The sequence below is a fragment of the Nannobrachium achirus genome, assembly GCF_963921795.1.
Source record: "Nannobrachium achirus genome assembly, chromosome: 5".
NCBI classification, from domain to species: domain Eukaryota; kingdom Metazoa; phylum Chordata; class Actinopteri; order Myctophiformes; family Myctophidae; genus Nannobrachium; species Nannobrachium achirus.
The window spans coordinates 14950498-14973996 of record NC_137814.1 but is presented as its reverse complement, the minus strand read 5'-3'; the positions used below and the strand labels follow the sequence as shown (position 1 = coordinate 14973996).

General features: G+C 43.7%; 1 protein-coding gene across 1 annotated transcript in view; it reads left to right on the top strand.

Annotated features, from left to right (window-relative positions):
• cop1 (COP1 E3 ubiquitin ligase) overlaps nucleotides 1-23499 on the top strand; it is a 43659-nt gene that overhangs the window by 8208 nt on the left and 11952 nt on the right. Inside the window, exons 5-14 of the mRNA XM_080726919.1 lie at nucleotides 13132-13196; nucleotides 13685-13801; nucleotides 14930-14998; nucleotides 15758-15817; nucleotides 17977-18056; nucleotides 18207-18279; nucleotides 19637-19751; nucleotides 21112-21247; nucleotides 22155-22298; nucleotides 23321-23429. Coding sequence (XP_080583045.1) covers nucleotides 13132-13196; nucleotides 13685-13801; nucleotides 14930-14998; nucleotides 15758-15817; nucleotides 17977-18056; nucleotides 18207-18279; nucleotides 19637-19751; nucleotides 21112-21247; nucleotides 22155-22298; nucleotides 23321-23429 — 968 coding nt within the window. The remainder of the gene's footprint in view (nucleotides 1-13131; nucleotides 13197-13684; nucleotides 13802-14929; nucleotides 14999-15757; nucleotides 15818-17976; nucleotides 18057-18206; nucleotides 18280-19636; nucleotides 19752-21111; nucleotides 21248-22154; nucleotides 22299-23320; nucleotides 23430-23499) is intronic.

The following is a 23499-nucleotide window of genomic DNA, read 5'->3' as shown; positions in this document are numbered from 1 at the left end:
CAGGCCTGTTTGACACCGATGTGCCGTTTTATGAATGGAGTGATGAAGCCTCTTCACTCACGGGAGCCGAAGTGCAAAGGGTTACTCACAGTCTCGACGATACAAAGTTCAGAGTTCAGTCTCTTTTACAGTTCCAAAGGAAAAGACGAATGGTCTCACCACGTCCCACGATGCCAGAGGAACACCCAGCTTTTCCGGTCGCAGGGTGCGCTATCTGGTTCTCTGAAGACAGTCTCTATCTTCCAAAACGAACGCACTGTCCGCCGTTGTTGAATAGTTCACGTCACGTTAGCCACGTTAGCTTGAGGCTAAATACAGTGCAGCTGTTTACTACTGCACGAAACGTCTGCTTACTGTGGTAATGTCTCCCCAAACCGAACTCGTCTTGAATTCAGTCTTAAAGTAGTCTTCAGTGGTCAATACATATGCGTTAAACACTCAAAGATTTAAACACAAGGTTCATTCTTATAACGTGATGCTTTCGTTTTCATTCACGTCTTCTCCTCTCCCAGTCACACACCAAAACTCACTCCCAACTCTTAAACACACACACATTTTCTCTTCATGTCCCGCCCCCCAACCAATCACATGCTTAGAAAATGAAGGACATTCATCCTGACCAATCAGAGTCAAGTAAAAGAGAAAACACAGTACATATCAAGTTAGGCTGATCTCTTAAAGTGAACCAGACCCTTTTAACCTGTGGGCTTATGAATGGACTGCCTAATGTTGAGGTTTTTGAACATAGGCACAAATAACGCTGGGCAATTTACCCAGGGGTTACACGCTCCCCCTTCTAAACGTCTGAATGTCCTCATCAGACTTTCCACAACAAAACAAATCGTTCAAACAGTTATATTTGGTCATGGAAGGGGAATATCGGGGACTCGGAAAAAGGCAGGGCATATGAAAAGGGAACTGTCTTGAGTTTCTGCTGATGGATATCTTCATCCCCCTGTGTACGACGACCACTGGCTGGTCTACAGAATGGCCAGGGGCATCGTAGGTTAGTCGAGTGACCGGCTTCACCTCCCTTTTGGGACGTGGAAAACAAAGGTCTTCTGTAGCTCCATCAGATAATCTTTCGGTGGGGACGTCTGTCACGTCTTCCTCTTCAGATCCGGTGACCCGTACAGGGTCCTCTAGTTGTGGCACATCATCCATTTCCTCTTCTGCTGCAGCAAGTGGGCCAGCCTCACTGTCAGACTCATCTAGATCTTTGTCCTGGTTTTCCAGAACATTGTGCTGAGGGAAGGCTCGACTCAGCTGTCGCTCAAGGGGCTTTAGTGTATCTGAGACACTTTTGGGGAAATTAGGAACGCACCCAGAAGATTCATCTTCAGAGTCTGACGCTTCAGAGTTGTGTGCTTCCTCTTCCTCCTTTTCACCCTCTGGTGTGTCCGTTCTAGGGGCTGCTCGGGTAGCAGGCCGCCGATGTACATTGGTCTCTCCTGGATCAAGCGGGAACCTGACCAGACATCCTATAGGAAGGAGATGGTCGCGGTGAAGCGTTTTCAGAATGCATCTCCCGCTCTCAGGCTTTAACCGGTACACTGGTATGTTAGGGAGCTTTTCAATGATAACATATGGGATTGAAAACCATCGATCACTCAGTTTATGCTTCCCTGTCAGTCCGGTGGCCCGAATGAGTACTCGGTCCCCTTTCTCTAGGACCTGGTTTTTCACACTGGCATCGTAACGCCTCTTATTCCTGTCGTGTGTTTGGTTAGCTGCCTCAACTGCCAGTTGATAAGCATGCTTCAATTCGGCCTTCATCTGGTCCACATACTGCAGGTATGTGGTTTCATCTTCGTCATCTGGTGAGGTCCCAAAACAGACATCAACTGGAAGCCTTGCCTCACGGCCAAACATCAAATAATAGGGAGAATAACCCGTTGCGTCATTGCGGCTGCAGTTGTACGCATGTACCAGCAAGCTCACGTGCTGGCTCCACTTCTGTTTCTGTGCAGGGTCGAGGGTCCCGAGCATAGAAAGAAGCGTCCGGTTAAACCGCTCTGGTTGCGGGTCACCTTGTGGATGATAAGGGGACGTTCTTGACTTCTTTATGCCCAACATTCCTAGGAGCTCCTTGATAAGGCGGCTTTCAAAGTCCCGGCCCTGGTCGGAATGAATGCGGGCCGGCAAACCATAGTGTACGAAGAACTTCTCCACCAGGACCTTGGCCACGGTCGAGGCACGTTGATCCTTCGTGGTGAAGGCTTGAGCGTAACGAGTGAAATGGTCAGTAACCACCAAAACATTCGCAGTTCCTCTTGAATCCGGCTCAATGGATAGGAAGTCCATGCAAACCAAGTCCATAGGGCCACTGCTGGTAATCTGGTGCAAGGTTGCTGCTTTGGTAGGCAGTGTCTTACGAGCCACACATCTGCCACAAGTTTTTATGTACTGTACAATGTCTGCAGCCATCCTGGGCCAATAGAATCTGTCTTTAGCAAGAGCAGTTATCCTTTCCACTCCCAGATGACCTGCATCGTCATGCAGTGACTTAAGAACAGTGAGTCGGTAGTCACTCGGTAGGACAAGCTGCAGTGCATCCAGTCCAGCGGGTCTTATTATCTTTCGGTATAACAGTCCGTTCTTCACCACTAGTTTGGGTGCTTCCCGAGCCAGTAGCAAAGCATCTGGATGTGTACCTTTGGTGGTTGAAGGCCAGGTTCCATTTCTTAAGCCCTGTTTGGCCACGCCTATGACGGGGTCTAGGTCCTGGGCTTTTCTTAGTTCGTCCTGGCTCAGGAGCTCCAGAGGACTTAGCGCTAGCCGGGCTGGAAAAGCGTAGGCTTCTGGAATGGCATCCGATGAAGCTCCAAGCTGGTCTATCATCCGGTGAGGATGTTTTGGAGAATGAGATATGCGTAACTGCCGACAAATGGCCTTGACACCAGCCAATGGTATGTGCTTCCAACCTTCTCCAGTGTCCATAGCATTCCTCGACAGCCAATCGGCATCCACATTGTCTCGCCCAGGCTTGTAGATAATGTCAAAATCATAGGTGGTTAGAGCTGCCAACCACCTGTGACCGGCAGCATTTAGCTTAGCTGATGACAAGACATATGTCACCGGGTTGTTGTCCGTCATTACGGTGAACCTTGCTCCATAAAGGTAGTCGTGAAATTTATCCACAACGGCCCACTTTAGGGAGAGAAACTCAAGTTGGTGGATAGGGTAGTTGCGTTCAGCTTGGCTTAGCTTCCTGCTGGCGAAAGCGACAGGTCTTAACCCCTCCGGATATTCTTGGTTCAATACAGCCCCCAGACCATCCAAGCTGGCGTCGATGTGGAGGATATAGGGTTTGTTGGGGTCTGCAAAGGCAAGTACCGGGGCATGGGTAAGGCTGTATATTATCTTTTGGAAAGCTTCAGAGCAGGCAGGTGTCCAACGCTGTCCAAAAGGCTCAGAGACTTTAAAGTATTCAGACTTTGTTTTAGATGATTTTCTTCCCCGCTGCACTGGCGGATAGCCTTTAGTCAATTCAGTTAGTGGGCGAACTATAGAGGAGTAGCCCTTTATGAACTTCCTGTAGTAGCCACAGAAACCCAGGAAGGACTGCAAGCTCTTAAGGCTGGTAGGCGGCTTCCACTGTGAAACAGCTGACACTTTGTCTGGGTCTGTGGCTATTCCGGCTGCCGACACTATGTGTCCCACATATTTGACTTCGGGTTGGCAAAATTGACATTTATCAATTGAAAGCTTGAGGCCATACTCTTCCAAGCGGTCAAGGACCTTTAACAGGCGCTCTTCGTGTTCCTCTAATGTTCTACCAAACACGATTATGTCGTCAAGGTAGACTAGACACTGCAGAAGGTTCATGTCCCCAACCGCCTTTTCCATGAGCCTCTGGAAAGTGGCTGGGGCTCCGGTTATGCCTTGGGGCATGCGCTCGAACTGGTAGAATCCGAGTGGACATATGAACGCCGTTTTCTCTTTATCTTCTTCTGACATGGCGATTTGATAGTATCCACTACGGAGGTCCAGCACTGAGAACCACTGGCAACCTGTGAGAGAGGCTAAGGCGTCGTCAATTCGAGGTAGAGTATATTGATCAGGTATGGTACGAGAATTGAGAGTGCGATAATCAATGCACATTCGGATCTTTCCACTTTTCTTTCGGGCTATTACTATGGGGGAGGCGTATGGGCTGCGCGACTCTTTGATGATGCCAGCGGCAAGGAGCTCCTGCAGGTGGCGGCGAACGTCGTCGATTTCGGCTGGTGCCAGGCGGCGGACTCGCTCTCTGAAAGGACGAGAGTCACTAAGCCGGATGTTGTGCTCAACCCCTTTTGCCAACCCGACGTCCCACTCCTCCAGTGAGAAAACCCCAGATTTTTGGGACAGCTTGTCCGCCAACCTCTCTTTCCACGTTGCAGGAATAGGTGAACTACCGAAGTCGAAAAGTGTGGGGTCAATGGGGTTTGCATGGGTTTGATCTAGTTTGACTTCTGTGGCTATGTCAGCTTTGTGAACATGTGCAATGACTGTTCCCTTTGGAATGGCCTTTGACTTCAGGGACTCATTCCTCAGTACCACTGAGAAACGGTTCAAATCCATTTCACAGGGGAGCAGGACACATGGGGGCATTAACACTCCAGCTGGGAGTGTACCGGTAGATGGGGTCTCAATCAGGAGAACATTGTCACAAAGTGACACTTTAGTAGTCACTTTACAAATAGCCTTGCGTTCAGCTCCAGGGGGAATAGTTAGTGGACCCGGTCCTGCCCACTTTATTACAGCCACTGGGTCATCGGCTGAAGTCAAATCAGGTGCTCGTGCACTCACTCGCCACGTTTGTGCAGTACCCCCTCTGGCGGCAGCATGCATGACTTTAGGCTCATGTTTGTATGACCTGGCATTGGTTCCAATAATGACAGGGACCTGTTCAGGACCATTGGCTTCGGGGCACACCAATGCCAACACTAGTTTTGGGGCACTCGGGACCTCATCATCAGGAAAAAACACCTCCACTGTCACAAACCCTTTGTATGGGTAACTTGACTCGCTCAAGCCCCACAGGCCCAAGTTGGAGATCGGAATAATGGGAACATGTGACAGGTGTTGTGCATACCAGCCCTCAAAGATTATAGAGACGTTGGAGCCACTGTCCATCAGAGCAGTGCACCGATGTCCCTCAATCTGCACTGTTCCAAATGAGGACTCGCCCACTAGACCAGGGGGAAAACTGACTGCCCCCTGAGCCTCAAGGTTGCTCTTTAGGGCAGATCCACTCCTCTCTTCTCCAGTTGTAGGGCCTTTCTGGTTTTGTTTGAGCTTATGCATTGACTGTAGCAGTTTCCTGATCACCTTTTGGGGGTTTTCGGGAGCACTACAGTTGGTGGCTATGTGACCATCATCTCCACATCGGTAACAGAAAAACTCTCCTCTAGGCGATTTTGGTCCTTCCTTAGACGCAGGTCTGTCAAACCTGTAGTTCTTGGCTTTCCCTTCATTTGATGTAGCCATCGTGCTATTGGAGACAGTCAGGACACTCATTTGGCTCTGTAGGCTTGTTACTTGTCTTTTTAATGCTTCAACCTCCGACTCAGCTTGAGGCTCTGCCCTCCTGTTTTTCTGGCTTGTAGCAGGTTCTGGGCTTAGATTGGGGGACTCCTGTCCTCCCATGGTCAGCTGTAAAACTAGTGACTGAAGCTCTTTTATTTGACCTTTCAGGTCATCTACCTCAGATGGCTTAACTTTCGCATCGTCAGATGTACGGACCTGGCGTACCGTAGAATTCAAACTTTGACGAGCAGCATCATGGTCTTCCTCCCCACGAATCTCATTCAACAGCCGCATAAAGGTGGGAGGGTTGCTTTTCCGTTCCCTAAGCCGCAGCTTGAGGAGCATGATGTCTGATTCAACAGCGCCTCGGAGGAGCTGCTCCAACCTTGAACGATCCCGCTGACGGCGATCTAGGCCACCTTTCTGTACAACTTTAGTGAGCTGATTCTCCAACCTTCTCAGAAAATCTGAAAGTCTCTCTGCAGGCTTTTGCCTCATGGACCTAAAGCTGAAATAGAGGTCTTCACCGGTCTCCGAGGTTCCAAATGCGTCCTCTAACGCATCCAAATACTCTTCAGCTCCAGCGTCAGGGTCATTGTATCTCACTGCTTGAATAATCTCTAGGGCCGGGCCTTTTAAGCACTCCACTATTCGTTTGCGCTTTTCTTTATCAGAGCAGTCACATTCTTCTATCATCAGCTTGGCTTGCTCCAGCCAGTTATCATGAGACTCTTCGCCAGCTGGTGTGGGGACTACGCCCGAGTAGACCCGTAGGCGCCTGAATAGATTGTTATCTGGTGTAGGACGCATAGTTTTTACCAGCAAGTCTCCAACAGCTCGAATAATAGAGGCTGGTGTGTCCTCTTGCTGGGGTGCAGGTCCCTGAGAGAGTAGGGCTTGAACATCAGCAAAGGTCTTGCCTTCACTTTCCAGTAGTGTTTTTAGTTTGATTGTGAACTCATCAACTGGGGCTGGGCCAGTTGATACTATTGTTACCTTCCAGGCAGCTCCACCATTTATGGGAATCAATTCAGGGGGAGCCGAGGCCGGGTCAACAATGCAGCGGCATTCGCATAGTATCACGTCACTGTCCAGTTGTGATATGAACTTATTGGCCCTTACTTTTACTTTTCCAAAAGCTTTTACAGTTTCAGCCGTGCTCTCAACATCAGCAGTGGTTGTCTCTTTTGGCACGCCACTTAAAGCTATGGAATGGGTTGGATCTATTCCAACTTCGCTGCACCAAGCAACTAATTCTGTGATTAACTGTGGGTCTGGGGAGTGGGCCATTCTGAATTAAAGTGAGGACAGTTTTTACTATTGAACTTAGTTCTGGGGTACTGTTAAATGTAGTCACAAATAAATCAACTTAATCTCAGCGCAGTGCCTCCATTTTATGTAACGCTGCCTCGGAGCTGAAGTCCTTAGTAGACAGCGCCTGAGTTCTGACTTAACATAAATATCAGACTTTGAACTTATAATATTGATCATATGTGACTGCTACCTTTACCCCAGAAAGTTTCACCTATTTTAAAGAACAACAAAGTGGTATAAACAAATGAATATTTATTTACCATAAAGCATCTGAATAATGAAGACCCAAACAGTTCCCTTCACAAGGGTTGAACTTCAAATAAAACCTTAATAGGTAGAAAACAGTAAATGTTACCCCGTCCTTATCTGTCTCTTAAGACACCTCAGTGTAAACAATAACCGTACAGTTCTGAAACCTAAACCTCTGCTTTGCGAACTAGGCAAAGAAATATATGTATATATACCTATATTGGCAGAAAGGTAGCAAAACACTGTAACAGGCCAAACCCTGTAGACCTCTGTAAATCCTTCAATAATAAATGAAATAGAAACCAATACCTTTTTAACTACCTCTGTGTTTGAGTAGTACTATGAATTAATATAGGTGTATTTTAAATGACACAGTGAAATATGAATTAAACAGCTACCTTTTTAAATGTACACACTCTTTTAAATGTAAACCCCACATGAAATGATGGACCAAATGACCACCAGTCCTACTGTAAACCTCCTATTCACTATAGAAGAGATATCATTATAATGTCAAACATTCAAAAGTACCTTGTACAGTAGTGGGCCCACTTAAGAAACAAAACAAATAAAAAGCCGGCAATAATCAATTAACCAAACAAAAGAAGAAACGTTGCAGGCCTGTTTGACACCGATGTGCCGTTTTATGAATGGAGTGATGAAGCCTCTTCACTCACGGGAGCCGAAGTGCAAAGGGTTACTCACAGTCTCGACGATACAAAGTTCAGAGTTCAGTCTCTTTTACAGTTCCAAAGGAAAAGACGAATGGTCTCACCACGTCCCACGATGCCAGAGGAACACCCAGCTTTTCCGGTCGCAGGGTGCGCTATCTGGTTCTCTGAAGACAGTCTCTATCTTCCAAAACGAACGCACTGTCCGCCGTTGTTGAATAGTTCACGTCACGTTAGCCACGTTAGCTTGAGGCTAAATACAGTGCAGCTGTTTACTACTGCACGAAACGTCTGCTTACTGTGGTAATGTCTCCCCAAACCGAACTCGTCTTGAATTCAGTCTTAAAGTAGTCTTCAGTGGTCAATACATATGCGTTAAACACTCAAAGATTTAAACACAAGGTTCATTCTTATAACGTGATGCTTTCGTTTTCATTCACGTCTTCTCCTCTCCCAGTCACACACCAAAACTCACTCCCAACTCTTAAACACACACACATTTTCTCTTCATGTCCCGCCCCCCAACCAATCACATGCTTAGAAAATGAAGGACATTCATCCTGACCAATCAGAGTCAAGTAAAAGAGAAAACACAGTACATATCAAGTTAGGCTGATCTCTTAAAGTGAACCAGACCCTTTTAACCTGTGGGCTTATGAATGGACTGCCTAATGTTGAGGTTTTTGAACATAGGCACAAATAACGCTGGGCAATTTACCCAGGGGTTACAATGGCAAAAGAAAAAAGAAAGTAGGATGGTGTTATTTGAATGGAAGATGGAACTGGTTGACTTTGACTGCTTCTTCTGCCATTTTTCTGTGGTGACAGAATGTTCTGGGTTCCGTTTTAATTGATGTGAAGGTGTATAAATGGAACTTTTGACAACCAGTGTGCACCCTTGGTTGTGGTGTTACTGAAAACGGTTAAGGAAAGAGGGACAATAGCGATGTTTGCTGTACTTAAAGTAGCGAGAAGAACGGAAGAGAGCTGGAAATGTACGTGCACGTGTGTATGTGTGTGTGTGTGTGTGTGTGTGTGTGTGTGTGTGTGCATAATGCAGCGACAGAGACGCTCTCACAAATAGGGATGGGACGATACGCGATATTATCGTTTATCGAGATAAAAAACACTCGCGATAATCGTATCGTGGAGATTTAATTCATCGTGATATCGTCCTCCGTCATGCACTGGGATCAGTTCAACTTTTATTTGCCGAGCTGCATATCCGGTACCACTTAAACCCTCTATAATTGGTAAAGGTACTTATAATATACATACTTGATACAGTCTTTTTTTCACTCTATCAAATGTCTTTGCCAAAAAAACGGCCGATCTACAAGCTCACAACGCGTCGCGAGCTTGTAGAGCTGCTATGTTTTTGGCGAATGTTTCGCCCCAGGATAATGGATTTTGATTATCGCGATAATATCGTAAAATCGTGGTTTATTTTGTCACAATAATAGTGATATGAAATCTTCATATCGTCCCATCCCTACTCACAAATAAACTCACCTGCTATTCTAGCAGATCATTCTTCTAGCAGCTGGATGAAACACATCTGGCAAGAGAGGTTGATGAACACAACAGTGAAGTACAAGTAGAGTCTGCACACTGGTTACGCTCCATAAAGTTTATTGCGTCAACGTTTCGATCAAAAGATCTTCATCAGGACATTTTTGTCCTGATGAAGATCTTTTGATCGAAACGTTGACGCAATAAACTTTATGGAGCGTAACCAGTGTGCAGACTCTACTTGTACTTCATGATTCTGCTTGTCTAGCACCTGGGCCACGGATGTGCGTGCACTATTCTTTTCATTTGATGAACACAACACACACAAGAATTATGTTATGGCAGGGTTCCCCAATTAGTTTTCCCCAAGGGCCGAAATATGTCCTGGGTACCAAGCCGAGGGCCAGAACATTGCAGGGGGTGACGGCGGCATTCCCACTACTCCAGCGACAGTTCAGACATCGTCGTTGTCGGGTGAAAATGTTGTATGTCCAAAACCGTTCGTTTTGTATTTATCATTTTAAAAATGATTTAAACTAGTGAAAACAGCCGATCTACCAGGCAGCACACAACGCCTCGCACCGCGAGGCGTTGTGTGCTTGTAGATCTGCTGTTTTCACTACTTTTGTGTGACGGCCTTGTATGATGAAGTAGGGCTTTACTTTGTGAAAGAACGTACAAATTTGGAGATTCAAGGTTTCCACCCGACAACGACGATAAACTAGTGTTGTTGCTGCTCTTATACCACCATTATTACTGGGGTTGGTGGGGGCCAGACAGTAACCCCCCCCGGGCCGCAAATGGCCCGCGGTCCGCCTATCGGGGAACCCTGTGTTATGGTCTGTCTCCTCTCTTGCGCTTGTTATCGCTCTCTTTCAGTTTACAGTTTACAGTTTAGGCATTTAGCAGACGCTTTTAATCCAAAGCGACTTACAATAAGCAGATAAAACATCACAATAATAAACAAGATAATATGTCAGTACATCAACAGCAATATAACAAATACAAATGGATATCTATCTAGAAAAAAAAACACAATATAATCAAAGTTCTAAAGACCTAAAAAACGAATGCTAACTAGCTTCAATATGGTCATTGATTTTCTGTAGTGCTAAGGGTTTAGGTGGAGTCTGAAAAGGTGAGTCTTCAGTCCACGGCGAAAGCTAGCGAGTGCGTCCGTTGTTCTAAGTGCGACAGGGAGTTTATTCCACAACTTGGGAGCCAGGAGGGCAAACTGTCTCGGACGAGTGGATTTTTGCCCTGGAGTTTTTAGCGAGGGTTCTGTCAGCATCCCTGTGTTGGCTGATCTAAGTGAACGGGTGGGAGTGTAGGGGTTTCAGACACTCGCCCTGTTGTGCTTGTGCTGGACTTGAGCTGCTGCCTATGTGAATTGCGTAGCTCTTTTCTGGCAATAACCGACCCGTGTTTTCACTCATCCAGATTGGCCTAAGCACAGGTTTATTTCTTTTCCCATTGTGCTAGGATCTATCAGCCATCAGATAACATTAGAGCATGACTGTTGCAGAGTGGGTGGAATTGTTGGTTGTATGTATGTGGGTCGAGTCCAGCACCTTTTCAGCTACGATTTGATTCAGTTTTAAGCAGAAGTCAGCAACTTGGTGGGATGAATATTGTGGTTTGTCCAAGAGAGCTCAGTTTTTGTGCATGCATAGCTCTTTGTTTGTGGTCTGTCCTCTTGCGTATGAGAAGTATAAAGTTGAATACAATTGAAATTGTTTGTTACCAGTTTGAGGTATAATGTAGGCTGCTTTTCTTTTAGGAAGAAAGAAACTGTGTTAGATTTCCAAATTGCAGTTGTAGCACTAGCTGCTGTAAGCACCATTTGTGTGACTCTTTCTCTGCTTAGTTCATTATTTGCCTTCCTGTGGTTTTAGACCTGCTGTCGGTGTACCCAAAAGGAATTTTGAACCACAGTCATTAGGCAAAAAAACAACACGCCAGGATTTTTTTTAAAATTAAATATTGTCTGAATCTCGCTAAAACAATCCTTAAATGTAGTGTAGACTGTCGTGTAGAGACAAGCTGCAGCATGTGCGCGTGTACATACACACACGGCTGGGTCGGAACACAAACACAAACATTACAGACACAGCGAATGAGGGGTGAAAGACGATCTCTGCTCAGTTTGCTGTTGCTCACAGCAGGATAGTTTGAAACGATTGCCTTTTAATCACGGTGTCCACACTCGCTCGCTCACAGTGCTGTGTGTCAGCCGGTCGGGGGTGTGTTCTCGTCTCAGAGATGGAGAGAGAAGGTGAGCACTCTCTGAACAGGTGTGTGTTCTTGTCTCAGAGATGGAGAGAGAAGGTGAGCACTCTCTGAACAGAGCACAAACATATTCTCTTGTGTTTATGGACAGATGCATTTAGGTTACATTGTTGTGTGAATAGTTGCAAAAGAAATCCCAAAGGAAAGTGCATAAATCCACTTGCCCGTTTGGGCAACCAAAAAGCTAACTTCACTTTACTGTTGAGCCAACATCACGTAAAAACTAGAGGACAATCCATGAGTGCGCCTGGGGGATCATAATTGAGACAACAGACATGAGACTGATTTAGTCAGTGAGAGGTTCTAAATGTTGGTTTCTCGATACATGTTTGGTTGGTTGCGTTAATCTTTCACTTTTGTCTTGGGCCATTTAAGACAAAACTCAAACTGAAGACTTTCTTAGTTGATTGGTTGAACTATCAGTCGACCAATCAAGCAGTCAATGAGTTAATAACCATTAGGAAATCTACCGTAGACTATTCAGTTCTCACTAACCTGAAAAGGCTGCCTGGTATCTGCATGGCTGTATGTGTCAAGTTCAATACTACACATTATTGCAGATTAAATCAACTTGCCTAATAAATTACTCAACAGATTCCATGATTCTTAGTTAATTTACAATTTGTTTTCTTTAGCCCTACTGGGTGGAACCTCTAAAACACTCAACTACAAACGGAATGCAACCCCCAAACCTCACTGTAAAAATGAAATATTACGATGCCTATTTTTAGCCAAACATCTCCCACCAAGTATAATCATCATGATGACTAATTCACTCTGAATCAGTCGTGACCTTACTTCACCTTGCTTTTTAACCCGAGTGTGTAATTGAAGCATGTGTGTTACTGGCTCAATCGATGTCCTCCAAACTGTAACAGCTCGTTGAGCTCGCAGGCAGCATTGCGTTGATTGCATGCAATGGTCTTTAATCATAAAAAACCCATTGATCCAGGAAGTCGAGGAGGATTAATAGAAAGTAGGGATGGGACGATACGCAATATTATCATTTATCGTGATAAAAAAACACTCACGATAATCGTATCATGGAGATTTACATTTATCGTGATATCGTCCACTCCTCCATCATGCACTGGGATCAATTCAACTTTTATTTGCCAAGCTGCATATCCAGTACCATACAGTATAAACCCTCTATTGGTAAAAGGTACTTATAATATACGTACTTGATAGTCTTTTTCTCACTCTCTATCAAATGTCTTAGCCAAAAAATAGCCGCTCTACAAGCTCACACCGCGTTGCAACGCGTTGTGAGCTTGTAGATCGGCTATTTTTTTGGCAAATCATGTTCCCCCCCATGATAATTAATTTTGATTATCGCGATAATATCGTAAATCGCGATTTCTTTTGACACAATAATAATCGTGATATGAAAATGTCATATCGTCCCATCCCTAATAGAAAGTAGTTGTGTTAAACACTTTCCAAGTGTTGTTTTGGCCCACCACCACTAATGTGTTGTATTCATTAAGCTTCAGAGGCTGGGGTTTTCTAGCCCCGTCATGACAGTGTTGTTACTGCTTTGCTTTACTGTCTGAACCTGTCTGTCTTCTGTGTTCCACAGTGAATGAACTCATCCTCAAACAGAAACAGAGGCACGAGGAGAAGAGACTAAAGTTGGACCATCCTGTAAGATCCTCAGACATGCAAACCATACTTTTAATGACAGTCAAATTATGCCTCACTAGTCCTTGACCTACTTTTAACTCTTTATTGTATCTGTATTTGTTGTTTTTAAAGTTTATTAGTTTATCCTAATGAAGTTGTTGTTTCCTTATGTTGTAAAGCGCTTTGGGTACCTAGAAAAGCGCTATATAAATCCAAGCTATTATTATTATTATTTAATATCTCTCTATACTGTCTGTCTGTGAACAGACGCCCTATTATCTTTCTTAACCCATTTTAGTTCCATTTTAGAATCGGCACTACAACACTGGTCCTTGTCACTAAAAAGCTTTTTTCAAACACATTTTTGGACACTGCTCCTACACATTTATCCCTAAAATCACGCTGCGACCTGATGGTTGCTTATCTCCCGATTAGGGAGTCTTACTGGTTTAGAAAGCAATAGTAGAATGGGTAGAAACTTAAAGTCATCCTGTGTCTTGCAACCCTAGAATGGCTCCAGGTGGCTGTTTCAGGACGTGTTGAGCCCAGACCAGGAGAACCTGGACCTGGCCAATGTCAACCTGATGCTGGAGCTCCTGGTACAGAAGAAGAAACAGCTGGAGGCGGTAAGCAAAGAAGACGTCACGTAAACATGTTCTCAAAAGTGCATGGCAGGCGATGTTTCAAGTGATCCTACTAAAGTTCCAACCACTTGCTTTACGGCATCTGAATGAATTCCAATGCTGTCCACACTGTCCATTATGCCTTTTAGATTAGTATAAAAGGTCCATTATGCCTTTTATAGTAGCCTCGCGTACTCATCTGCGAAGAGAAAAGCCTGGTTACAAATAATATGACGCAGAGACGGCATAGAGCGGTGTGACTTCCGCTGTGAGAATTTTCCCGGATGATGTTGTTTTTTCACAGCGTGGAGTTCCCGCAAACGTATTTCCCGCTCCAAAAAAAAAAAAGAAAAAAACTGTTCTACTTCTCCCGACCCTTCGGTTGCGCTCGTAATAAACAATATCCAAACAATAACAGGGATTAGTTACAACTATTAAGAGCTATAATCTATTTAGGCGCTGCGTGACGTAACTTCCCTTAACTGCAGCACTTCCGCCACCTCCACCATGCAGCCCACAGTGCATATTGTGGCCAGGGTGCTTTCAGACTAGGTTCTCTTCACTGTCCATTATGCCTTTTTGTTCTGTTCAGTCTTTCATTGAGCTGCTTGCTTACTTTGAGCAGGGTTTGGGCCTCACAGCAAGACAATTACCACCTCTGAAATATACAGTGTGACATTGAAATAACGGTGCAAATTTGTTTACAACCCCCCAACCTGCCAAAACACAAGGAATCCTTGTGATAATGTATATAATTGTTTTTATTATGGTAAAAATGTCCAACGCTTTTAGCACTTCACCCTGCATGAGAACTATAATTTGAACCTAAACAGGGGCAGATGTTCTACCAAACACTTAAAGATTACCCCCAAGCACCACTGCTACATAAAACCTAGGAGGAAACCCTGGTTCCAATAGCCATATTTTTGCACATTAAAACCTTTTTATGTGATCATGAGCCTTTTTTTCAGACTCCTAACTAAAACAAAGCGCGCCCTCTGGCAACTTTTTACCACCCAAGCCTGTACGAAAGCCAGGGAAAGCCCTGCCAGAGGTATGGTTTCTTTTATGTTTCGTATGTGGTTTTCATTGTGTTTCAAAACTTATGGATTGCATTTGTGTCTCCACAAGGAATCCCAAGCAGCCCAGAGACAGATCCTCATGGAGTTCCTCAAAGAAGCCAGGAGGAACAAGAGAGAAGTACGCTATTTGCCCCCTGTTGATTCTTTTCACTCAGGGTTTGATTTATCAAAGGTTCAAGATGTTTTCATCGTCATATGGCTGATCAATCTGATGCCAGATTTCTAGGTCCAATGTAGAGATGGGACGATATGAAAATGTCATATCACGATTGTTGTACAAAAGAAATCGCGATTTGTGATATCGCGATAATCAAAATCCATTATCCTGGGGCGGAACATTTCTGTGGGCTTGTAGATCGGCTATTTTTTGGGAGTGAAAAAAAGACTATCAAGTACCTTTTACCAATTATTGAGGGTTTATGTGGTACCGGATATGCAGCTCGGCAAATAAAAGGTGAATTGATCCCAGTGCATGACGGAGGACGATGTCACGATAAATTAAATCTCCACGATACGATTATCGTGAGTGTTTTTTTATCGTCCCATCCCTATTCCAATGCTGATCCCAATTTGCCAAAAAATGTCTTTGACTTGATATTTTGTGCAAAAGGGTGTAATTTTCATGTATCGTGTATCATTATTTTTAATTAGATTTAATTGGTTTCTAATTGAGTTAAAATAGGATGGGTAAAATGCAGAGAATACATTTCACGATTTTCTTTTTTTTTTAGAAGATTGAAAAATTGATACAGTTACAATATTGTTACACCTCTACTTAGTAGACAAAAGCCCCTTGCACTAACCTCTGGTATTGTATGTTTATGAGCATGCCGGCCTGTTCATTTAAATGTCTGTCTCTTTGTTATTCCTTCGTCAGCAACTGGAACAGCTGCAGAAGGAGCTCAACTTTCTTGAAGAGGACATCAAGCGTGTTGAGGTACACTCACACCGATGCACTGCTTATGCTATGTCCGTCTGTCCGTAACGTAACGTCACACTTTTGCCCCTGCCCCTACTAAATCACACAAAGCGGTACACAGCATGTCAACAGTCATGTCATCAACATGGATCTGTCTCATTTCCCATATTGGCTACCATTGCCTTCTAAAGTTTGTGTATGCGACCTGACGGTCGCTTATCTCCCGATTAGGGAGTCTTACTGGTGCTAATTGAGGATGTTGAATGAACGCAGTTGTTTAAATGCTTCCCATGTACTTGCAATATTACGTAGTAACAATCTGTCTTATTATTTTCCTAATTCCTTAGAGTTTCCTACTTTGTGTTATCTGTGCTCCCCATCATGTTGTACATTGACTCGTAAAAGGTCCGTCTTGATCACAGGATGTTGCCTATTTAGTAATAAAATGCTGCTTGCTCTCCCTGCTGTTGTTGCTCAGGTATTCATTCATGGGTGGATCATCTGCCTTTGATTAACCCATTTAGACCGGTACAAATTATTGCGCAACATTTTATGCTTTAGCTATTAACTCATTTGTAGCCGATCCCGAGTATACTCGCGAAATATACTCGAGTATTTATAGTGCCGATCCCGAGTATACGCGCGATATTTACTGTATATACAGTAAAGCTGGCAAGGGCTACGTACCGTCCGTTGGAAAGTGCTGGCACGGGTGGACTTGCCGATTCATCATCATCGCGCATCCACGTGCACACAATAGTGATCCCTTAACATGGAAGCCAACGGTCTTTCTCATCTTTGATGTCCATTTTCTCCAAAAAACACTTTTGATGCCAAGGATGGCATTGGATTCTCGCTAAAATAGTACAAGCTGAAAGGCATCGATCCGCCATTACTGTTTACGCTTTGGACGACAACACTTCCGGGTAAATTTAAAAAGGTCGTCAAGTAGGAATTGTGAGCGCGATCTACTTCCGGCCTTCAAAATAAGAGACTGGCTGCGGACGGCAGCTTGGATTTTTAACCCGTTCATGTCTGGAGCACTAAATGGGTTAAAAAATAGCAGATATACAAGCTCACAGCGCGGCACCGAGTGCCGCGCTGCGAGCTTGTAGATCTGCTATTTAAAAAAGAAAAAAAACATTTTGACCCGATTCTATAGACCCATTTCTTGTTTACAAACATTGAGACTAAATGTACAGGTGACTGTATCATGTAATCAATTCCCAACAATCCCCAAACCTGTTGTTTTGGGGAGCGCTGGTTTCATTGGCTCATTTGGTACCGACCTACGCGCGCATCTAGGTTCTTATCAGTGTAACGTGGACCAGAAATGCATATATAAGTGTCTTCTAAATCCTCCTAAGGTTTTTTGAAAAACACATGTTTCTACATCCGTGGTTCTCAAACTCTTTCATGTCAAGGACCCCTAGAATTATAAGTATTTGGCCACCGACCCCGTCTCAAAATATTTGGTATCAGGGACCCCCCAGAAGCAAATATTTTAGTTACAAATGTTCACTTTAAAAATTTGATATTCAAAGATTTGCACATATTTTCATGATTTTTCAAAAATAGCAGATCTATGTTGATCTATCTATCGTTCAGGCATTCATGAGATAGCAGCCATTATTCTTTCTTCAAATGTAAACAAACATGGCTGCCATGTTTGAAAGATCGGGTTGGTATGGGGGTTAAACATGCAATTTTGCGATCGCGATCATGCCTAGTAGATAGAAGGAAGAATGTAAAAAGAAAAAAAAAAGAAATCAAAACATTTTTTTAATGCAAAAATGGACAGAAACTCGGGCGTGGCGGCGTCAGACAACGAGAATAACTCGGGCAGGGTTCCCACGGTCATGAAATTCCTGGAAATATTTTGAAATTAGAAAAATATTTTTCCAGTACTGGGCATTGCGCATAGGAGTAAGCGACCTGTTATTGAGCTGAATTATTGTTATATAGTCCTGGAAATTGGGTTAAATATTCTGGAAAAGTGTTGGAAAAGTTTTGGAAATTAATTGTTAAAAATGTGTGGGAACCCTGCTTGGGGAAACTCGTGAGGGGCAGTCTATAAGTTAAATAAATAATGTGAGTGCTTTTTCCATCACTGACTGTGTGTGTGTGTGTGTGTGTGTGTGTGTGTGTGCGTGTGTTCGTGTGTGTTCGTTCCCCAGGAGATGAGTGGGCTGTACTCACCACTGATGGAGGCGGAGTGTACAGTGCCTAATGTGGAGGCTCCCTCTCCTGCACCCAGGTACACTCATGATGTACCATCAGGCCCAACACATTTTTGGACACTGCTCCTACACATTTTGCCCTAAAATCACGCTGCGACCTGACGGTCGCTTATCTCCCGATTAGGGAGTCTTACTGGTTTTTGTTTTGTTTGTTTTCTGATGAACAGCAGCAGCAGTATTTTGGACGTGACAGATTACAGCCAGCCTCCAGGCTTTGGAGGGACGTCCCAGGTCAGTCAGGTAAAGAAGCACCCTCTCTCTTTATTTCTTTAGTTTTAGTAAATCTTGATCACACACCAGCGTCACACAAAAGCAACAAAAGTACCAGATCTCCACAAGTAGGGCTGTCACAATTATTACGTAATCGTCTAATCGCAATTATTTGACATACCCGTATTTTCCGGACTATAAGGCACTTAAAAGCCTTTAATTTTCTCAAAAAACTACAGTGCGCCTTATAGTCCAGTGCGCCTTATATATGGATCATTCATTGACATTGACATTCCCTTTAGCACAGCTCCATCTGTTGGATGCATAACACAATGGTAGCGTCTATTATGTGCGCCTTATAGTCCGGTGCGGCTTATATATGAAAACAGTTCGAAAATAGACCATTCATTGACAGTGCGCCTTATAGTCCGGAAAATACTGTAATCGCCATTATTTTTCATAATCGTCATAATCGTTTCCATGTTGAGAAATGTTCATATATATTTTTTAAAGTAAAAAAGAAATACTGGAAATAGCAGATCTACAAGCTCACTACGCGTCGCATTGCGACACGTTGTGAGCTTGTAGATCGGCTATTTCCACTATCAATCTTATTTCAGTATAAGTATAAAGTTGTCAAATATGTCAGTCATTTCTTATATTTATATTTAGGTTATATCTACCATGTGCAACTTCAAAGCCTAAAAGCCAAACCGAAATGTAATTGTCAACGACAAAGACACAATTAAATTGTTAATCGCAATTATTTGAGTGACAATTAATCGTCATGTAAAACGTCATAATCGTGACAGCCCTATCGACAAGCTCAAGCGCTTCGAGCTTGTGGATCTGCCACTTTTTCTACTTTTGAATTTGAATCCTGAAAAGTAACAGTTTGGGGCATATGAGGTTTTCACCCGTCAGAGACGATACGGTCCACATATAAGTACATGAATCACATTTAGGCCTAGTCCAGACGGAGCTGGATATGTCATATATCCCGGTTTTTCAGATATCCATATAGAAAAATATCTAGGTCCACACGACAAAGATATCTAGGTCTAAAATAATCTTGATTCCCCAGACCTCCACTAGGGAGACAAGCACACACACAGTAAAGTCTTCAGAGATATCCGGGTTCCATGTCTACATGGATCCAGTGAATTCACTTATTTATCCGGTTTAAAAAAATATACAGTTTCACAGCCGAAATATCCTGCTTCATGTGGCTGCAAGCCCCAACAGCACAAAAAGATGTCTAGCAATAGCAAATATCTAGCTTGAGAAATATCCAGCTCTGTGTAGCCGGCACCTCAGTCTGTGTCCATCCTCTTTTATACTCGCTAGTTTGTTGATGTGTTTCTGCGTCCTCTCTCTTGTTCCCCAGGGTAAAAGACAGACGTGGTACAACAGCACGCTGGCGTCACGGAGGAAGAGGCTGACGGCCCACTTTGAGGACCTGGAACAGTGCTACTTCTCCAACAGAATGTCTCGCATCACGGGTACGGAAGTGCTCATGAATAAGATCACACAGCGCGTTGGTCACTGTAGGGCAGGGTTCCCCAATTAGTTTTCCCCAAGGGCCGAATTATGTCTCGGGTACCAAGACGAGGGCCACAACTCTGCAGGGGGCGACGGTGGTGTTCCCGCTACTCCAGCGACAGTTCGGATATCGTCGTTGTCGGGTGAAAATTGTTTTGCATTTATCATTTTAAAAATGATTTAAACTAGTGAAAACAGCCGATCTACAAGCAGACAACGCCTCGCACCGCGAGGCGTTGTGTGCTTGTAGATCTGCTGTTTTCACTACTTTTGTGCGACGGCCTTGTATGATTTGCAAAAGAACGTACACATTTGGAGATACGAGATTTCCACCCGACAATGGCAATATACTAGTGTTGTTGCTGCTCTTATACCACCATTATTACTGGGGTTGGTGGGGGCCAGACAGTAGCCTATTGGGGAACCCTGCTGTAGGGGCTTTGGCTCATGATTCCCACGTGGACACCGCGCAGATTCCTCCTCTAGTGCAGACAGTGGCTCTCCACCTGTGATTCACCATCTTATCCTGATAATCAAAATATCTCCAACATCCATTATCCTGGTGGCGGAACATTTGGCAAAATGTATCTAGCAGATCTACAAGCTCACAACGTGTTGCGACGCTGTGCCACTATATCAAGTACCTTATTTCCAGGTCCATTTGACCAATTATAGAGTTTAAATTGTACCAGATTTGCAGCTCGTCAAATAAAAGGTGAATTGATCTCAGTGCACGGAGGATAATTTCACGATAAATTTAAATCTCCATGATACGATTATTGTGAGTGTTTTTTATCACGATAATTACGATTATTGACCCATTTCTAGTTGTCGCAGAATATTTATCTCCAGTACTATCGAATCTAGCTGATCTAAAAGCTCACACGTTGCGAAGCGTTGTGAGCTTGTAGATCTGCTATTTTCACAATATTTATCTGTGGAGCCGAGTCAAACTAAATGTAATACCTCAACTCCTTCATATTATCAGGATGGGGGGGTCCCCAGTTCAAATTAATTTTGGGGGGTTTGCAGCCTGAAAAAGTTGAGAAAAAGGTTGTGTATCATTATTTTATGCTTTAACTATTGAAAAATAGCAGATATACAAGCTCACAGCGCGGCAGTGAGCTTGTAGATCTGCTATTTTTGATAAAACGGGGAAATTACAATTTTGACCCGTTTTTTTTCAGGATGGAGGGGTCCCCAGTTCACATTAATTTTGGGGGGTTTGCAGCCTGAAAAGGTTGAGAACAGCTGCTCTTAGTGCACGGGTTCTAACGGTGCCTGTGTTTTTTTATTTTGTGTTTGTGTTCATGACCTCAGACGAAGGCAGGAACCTGAACCAGCTGGATGACTTCATGGAGTGTCTGTCCAAGTTCACGCGCTACAACTCTGTGCGACCGCTGGCCACGCTCTCCTATGCCAGTGACCTCTACAATGGCTCCAGTATTGTCTCCAGGTACTGTATATGTTTTTTGCTCCACGCATGGGCACGCACTAGGGCATTCACGAATAGTGATTTTTAGTATTCCAATTATTCGACCTCAAAGTATTCGACTAGTCGAATATTCGACAGGACTGGCCAAACTGTCAAATATTAAGTAAGCAAGAGGCGAACATTGTGAAAATAGCAGATCTACATGCTCACAAAGCCTCGCAACGCTTTTTGAAAATAGCCGATGTTTTGCACATCTGTAATGTTGAATTTATTTTGTATAATGTCATATTATGTATACCATCAGGTTTTTATGTAGTACAGGTATATCTTTTTATGGACCCCAGTAAGATCTAGCTGTCGCCCGGCATCAGCTAATGGGGATCTGTTTAATAAACTCCTAGATCAGATACAAAATGATTGTAGATCATGTGTTAGAAAATGTTAAGACATTGATGTATATTCTATTGTTATTGGTACTTTACGCTCTTAAACAAATTTAACTGGGTACTTCCACCACTGCATATCAGTCTACACCAGATTCCCATGTCAGTCTCATGTCATGTCCAGGATAAATAAGGATTAAAAGAAAACACAACAATATGGTCTCTGGGAACAGTTTGGACAGCATGCGCCAAAAACAGAGCCAAGCTTCAGTTTTATTTCACAACATGCCATTTTCTTGATTGCAGTAGCGTGGTTGTCATTAGATGCCAAAAAACCAAAACTCAACTACATGTATCAGTTGTGACCACTAGAGGGGGCTCTAGGCCTTGTTTTCCTCTCAGAGAAAAGAATTGATGTGATGAGGAGGACCAGAATCCTTGTTTAGACATGAAAGAAATGATTGAAAACGGCCTAAGTCGTTGAACCCTTTTTGACACAGATATTGTGTTAATAATTTGTCATGTGCCTTTTCTTTGTGTTCCAGTATTGAGTTTGACCGTGACTGTGACTATTTTGCCATTGCTGGCGTAACCAAGAAGATCAAAGTGTTTGAGTATGGCACAGTGATCCAGGATGCTGTAGACATTCACTACCCAGTCAATGAAATGACCTGCAACTCCAAAATCAGGTACATGGCAACGCTGCAAGATCTCTTCTTAAGGCAGGGCTCTTCAACAGGGGATCCGGGACCTAGGGGGTCCTCAGAGTTACTACTAATACATACATTGAAGTTAAACACAGTCGTTCTATATAAAAATGTGATCTACATTTGTTTGCCATTGCAAAAGCCTCTATGGCCACCGAAGGTAGGCTACTGTAACGCTAAGTGCTATGGGCTAAGGTGGAGCCTGAAGAGGTGAGTTCTCAGACTATGGCGGAAGCTAGGGAGTGAGTCTGCAGTTCATTACACAGTTTAGGGGCCAGGAGGGCGAAGAGTCTAGGACGAGTGGATCGTTGTCCTGGGGTTTCTAGCGAAGGTTCTGTCAGCATCCCTGTGTTAGCTGGGATGCTGGGATCCAGATTGGAATCGGATTGAACCACATTCCTAGTTGCTTTGAAATGGGATTATGCTTATGGGCCACGTATTTACTCATTTGAAATGTGATTATGGGCCACATATTTACTTATTTGAATTCAAATTTGATTCCTAAAGATGTGACTCAGTCTGAACTGAAGAAGTGAACTTATCCGTAGGGCTGTCACAATTATTACATAATCGTCTAATCGCAATTATTTGACATTATCGTCATAATCGTTTCCATGTTGAAAAATCTTCATATATTTTTTTAAAAGTCCAAAAATAGTGGAAATAGCAGATCTACAAGCTCACAGCGCATCGCGACGCGTTGTGAGCTTGTAGATCGCATCGTGTGCTTGTAGATCGGCTATTTCCACTATCAATGTTCTTTTTTTAAGTATAAAGTTGTCAAATATGTCAGTCATTTCTTTGTATATTTATTTAGGTTATGTGTCATATCTGCCATGTGCAACTTTAAGCCTAAAAGCCAAACAGAAATGTAATTGTCAACGACAGAAACACAATTAAAACTTTAATCGCAATTATTTGAGTGACAATTAATCGTCATGTAAAATGTCATAATGGTGACAGCCCTACTTATCCCAGCCTTGGTTTGTTTTACCTTTGAGCAGCTGTATCAGCTGGAGCAGTTACCACAAGAACCTGCTGGCCAGCAGTGACTATGAGGGGACGGTCATCCTATGGGACGGCTTCACTGGCCAGCGGTCAAAGGTCTACCAGGTAGGCCCGTCATAATTAATACACAATCGCACTAATACCAGTTATTTGATATAATCGCACTCTTTTTTTT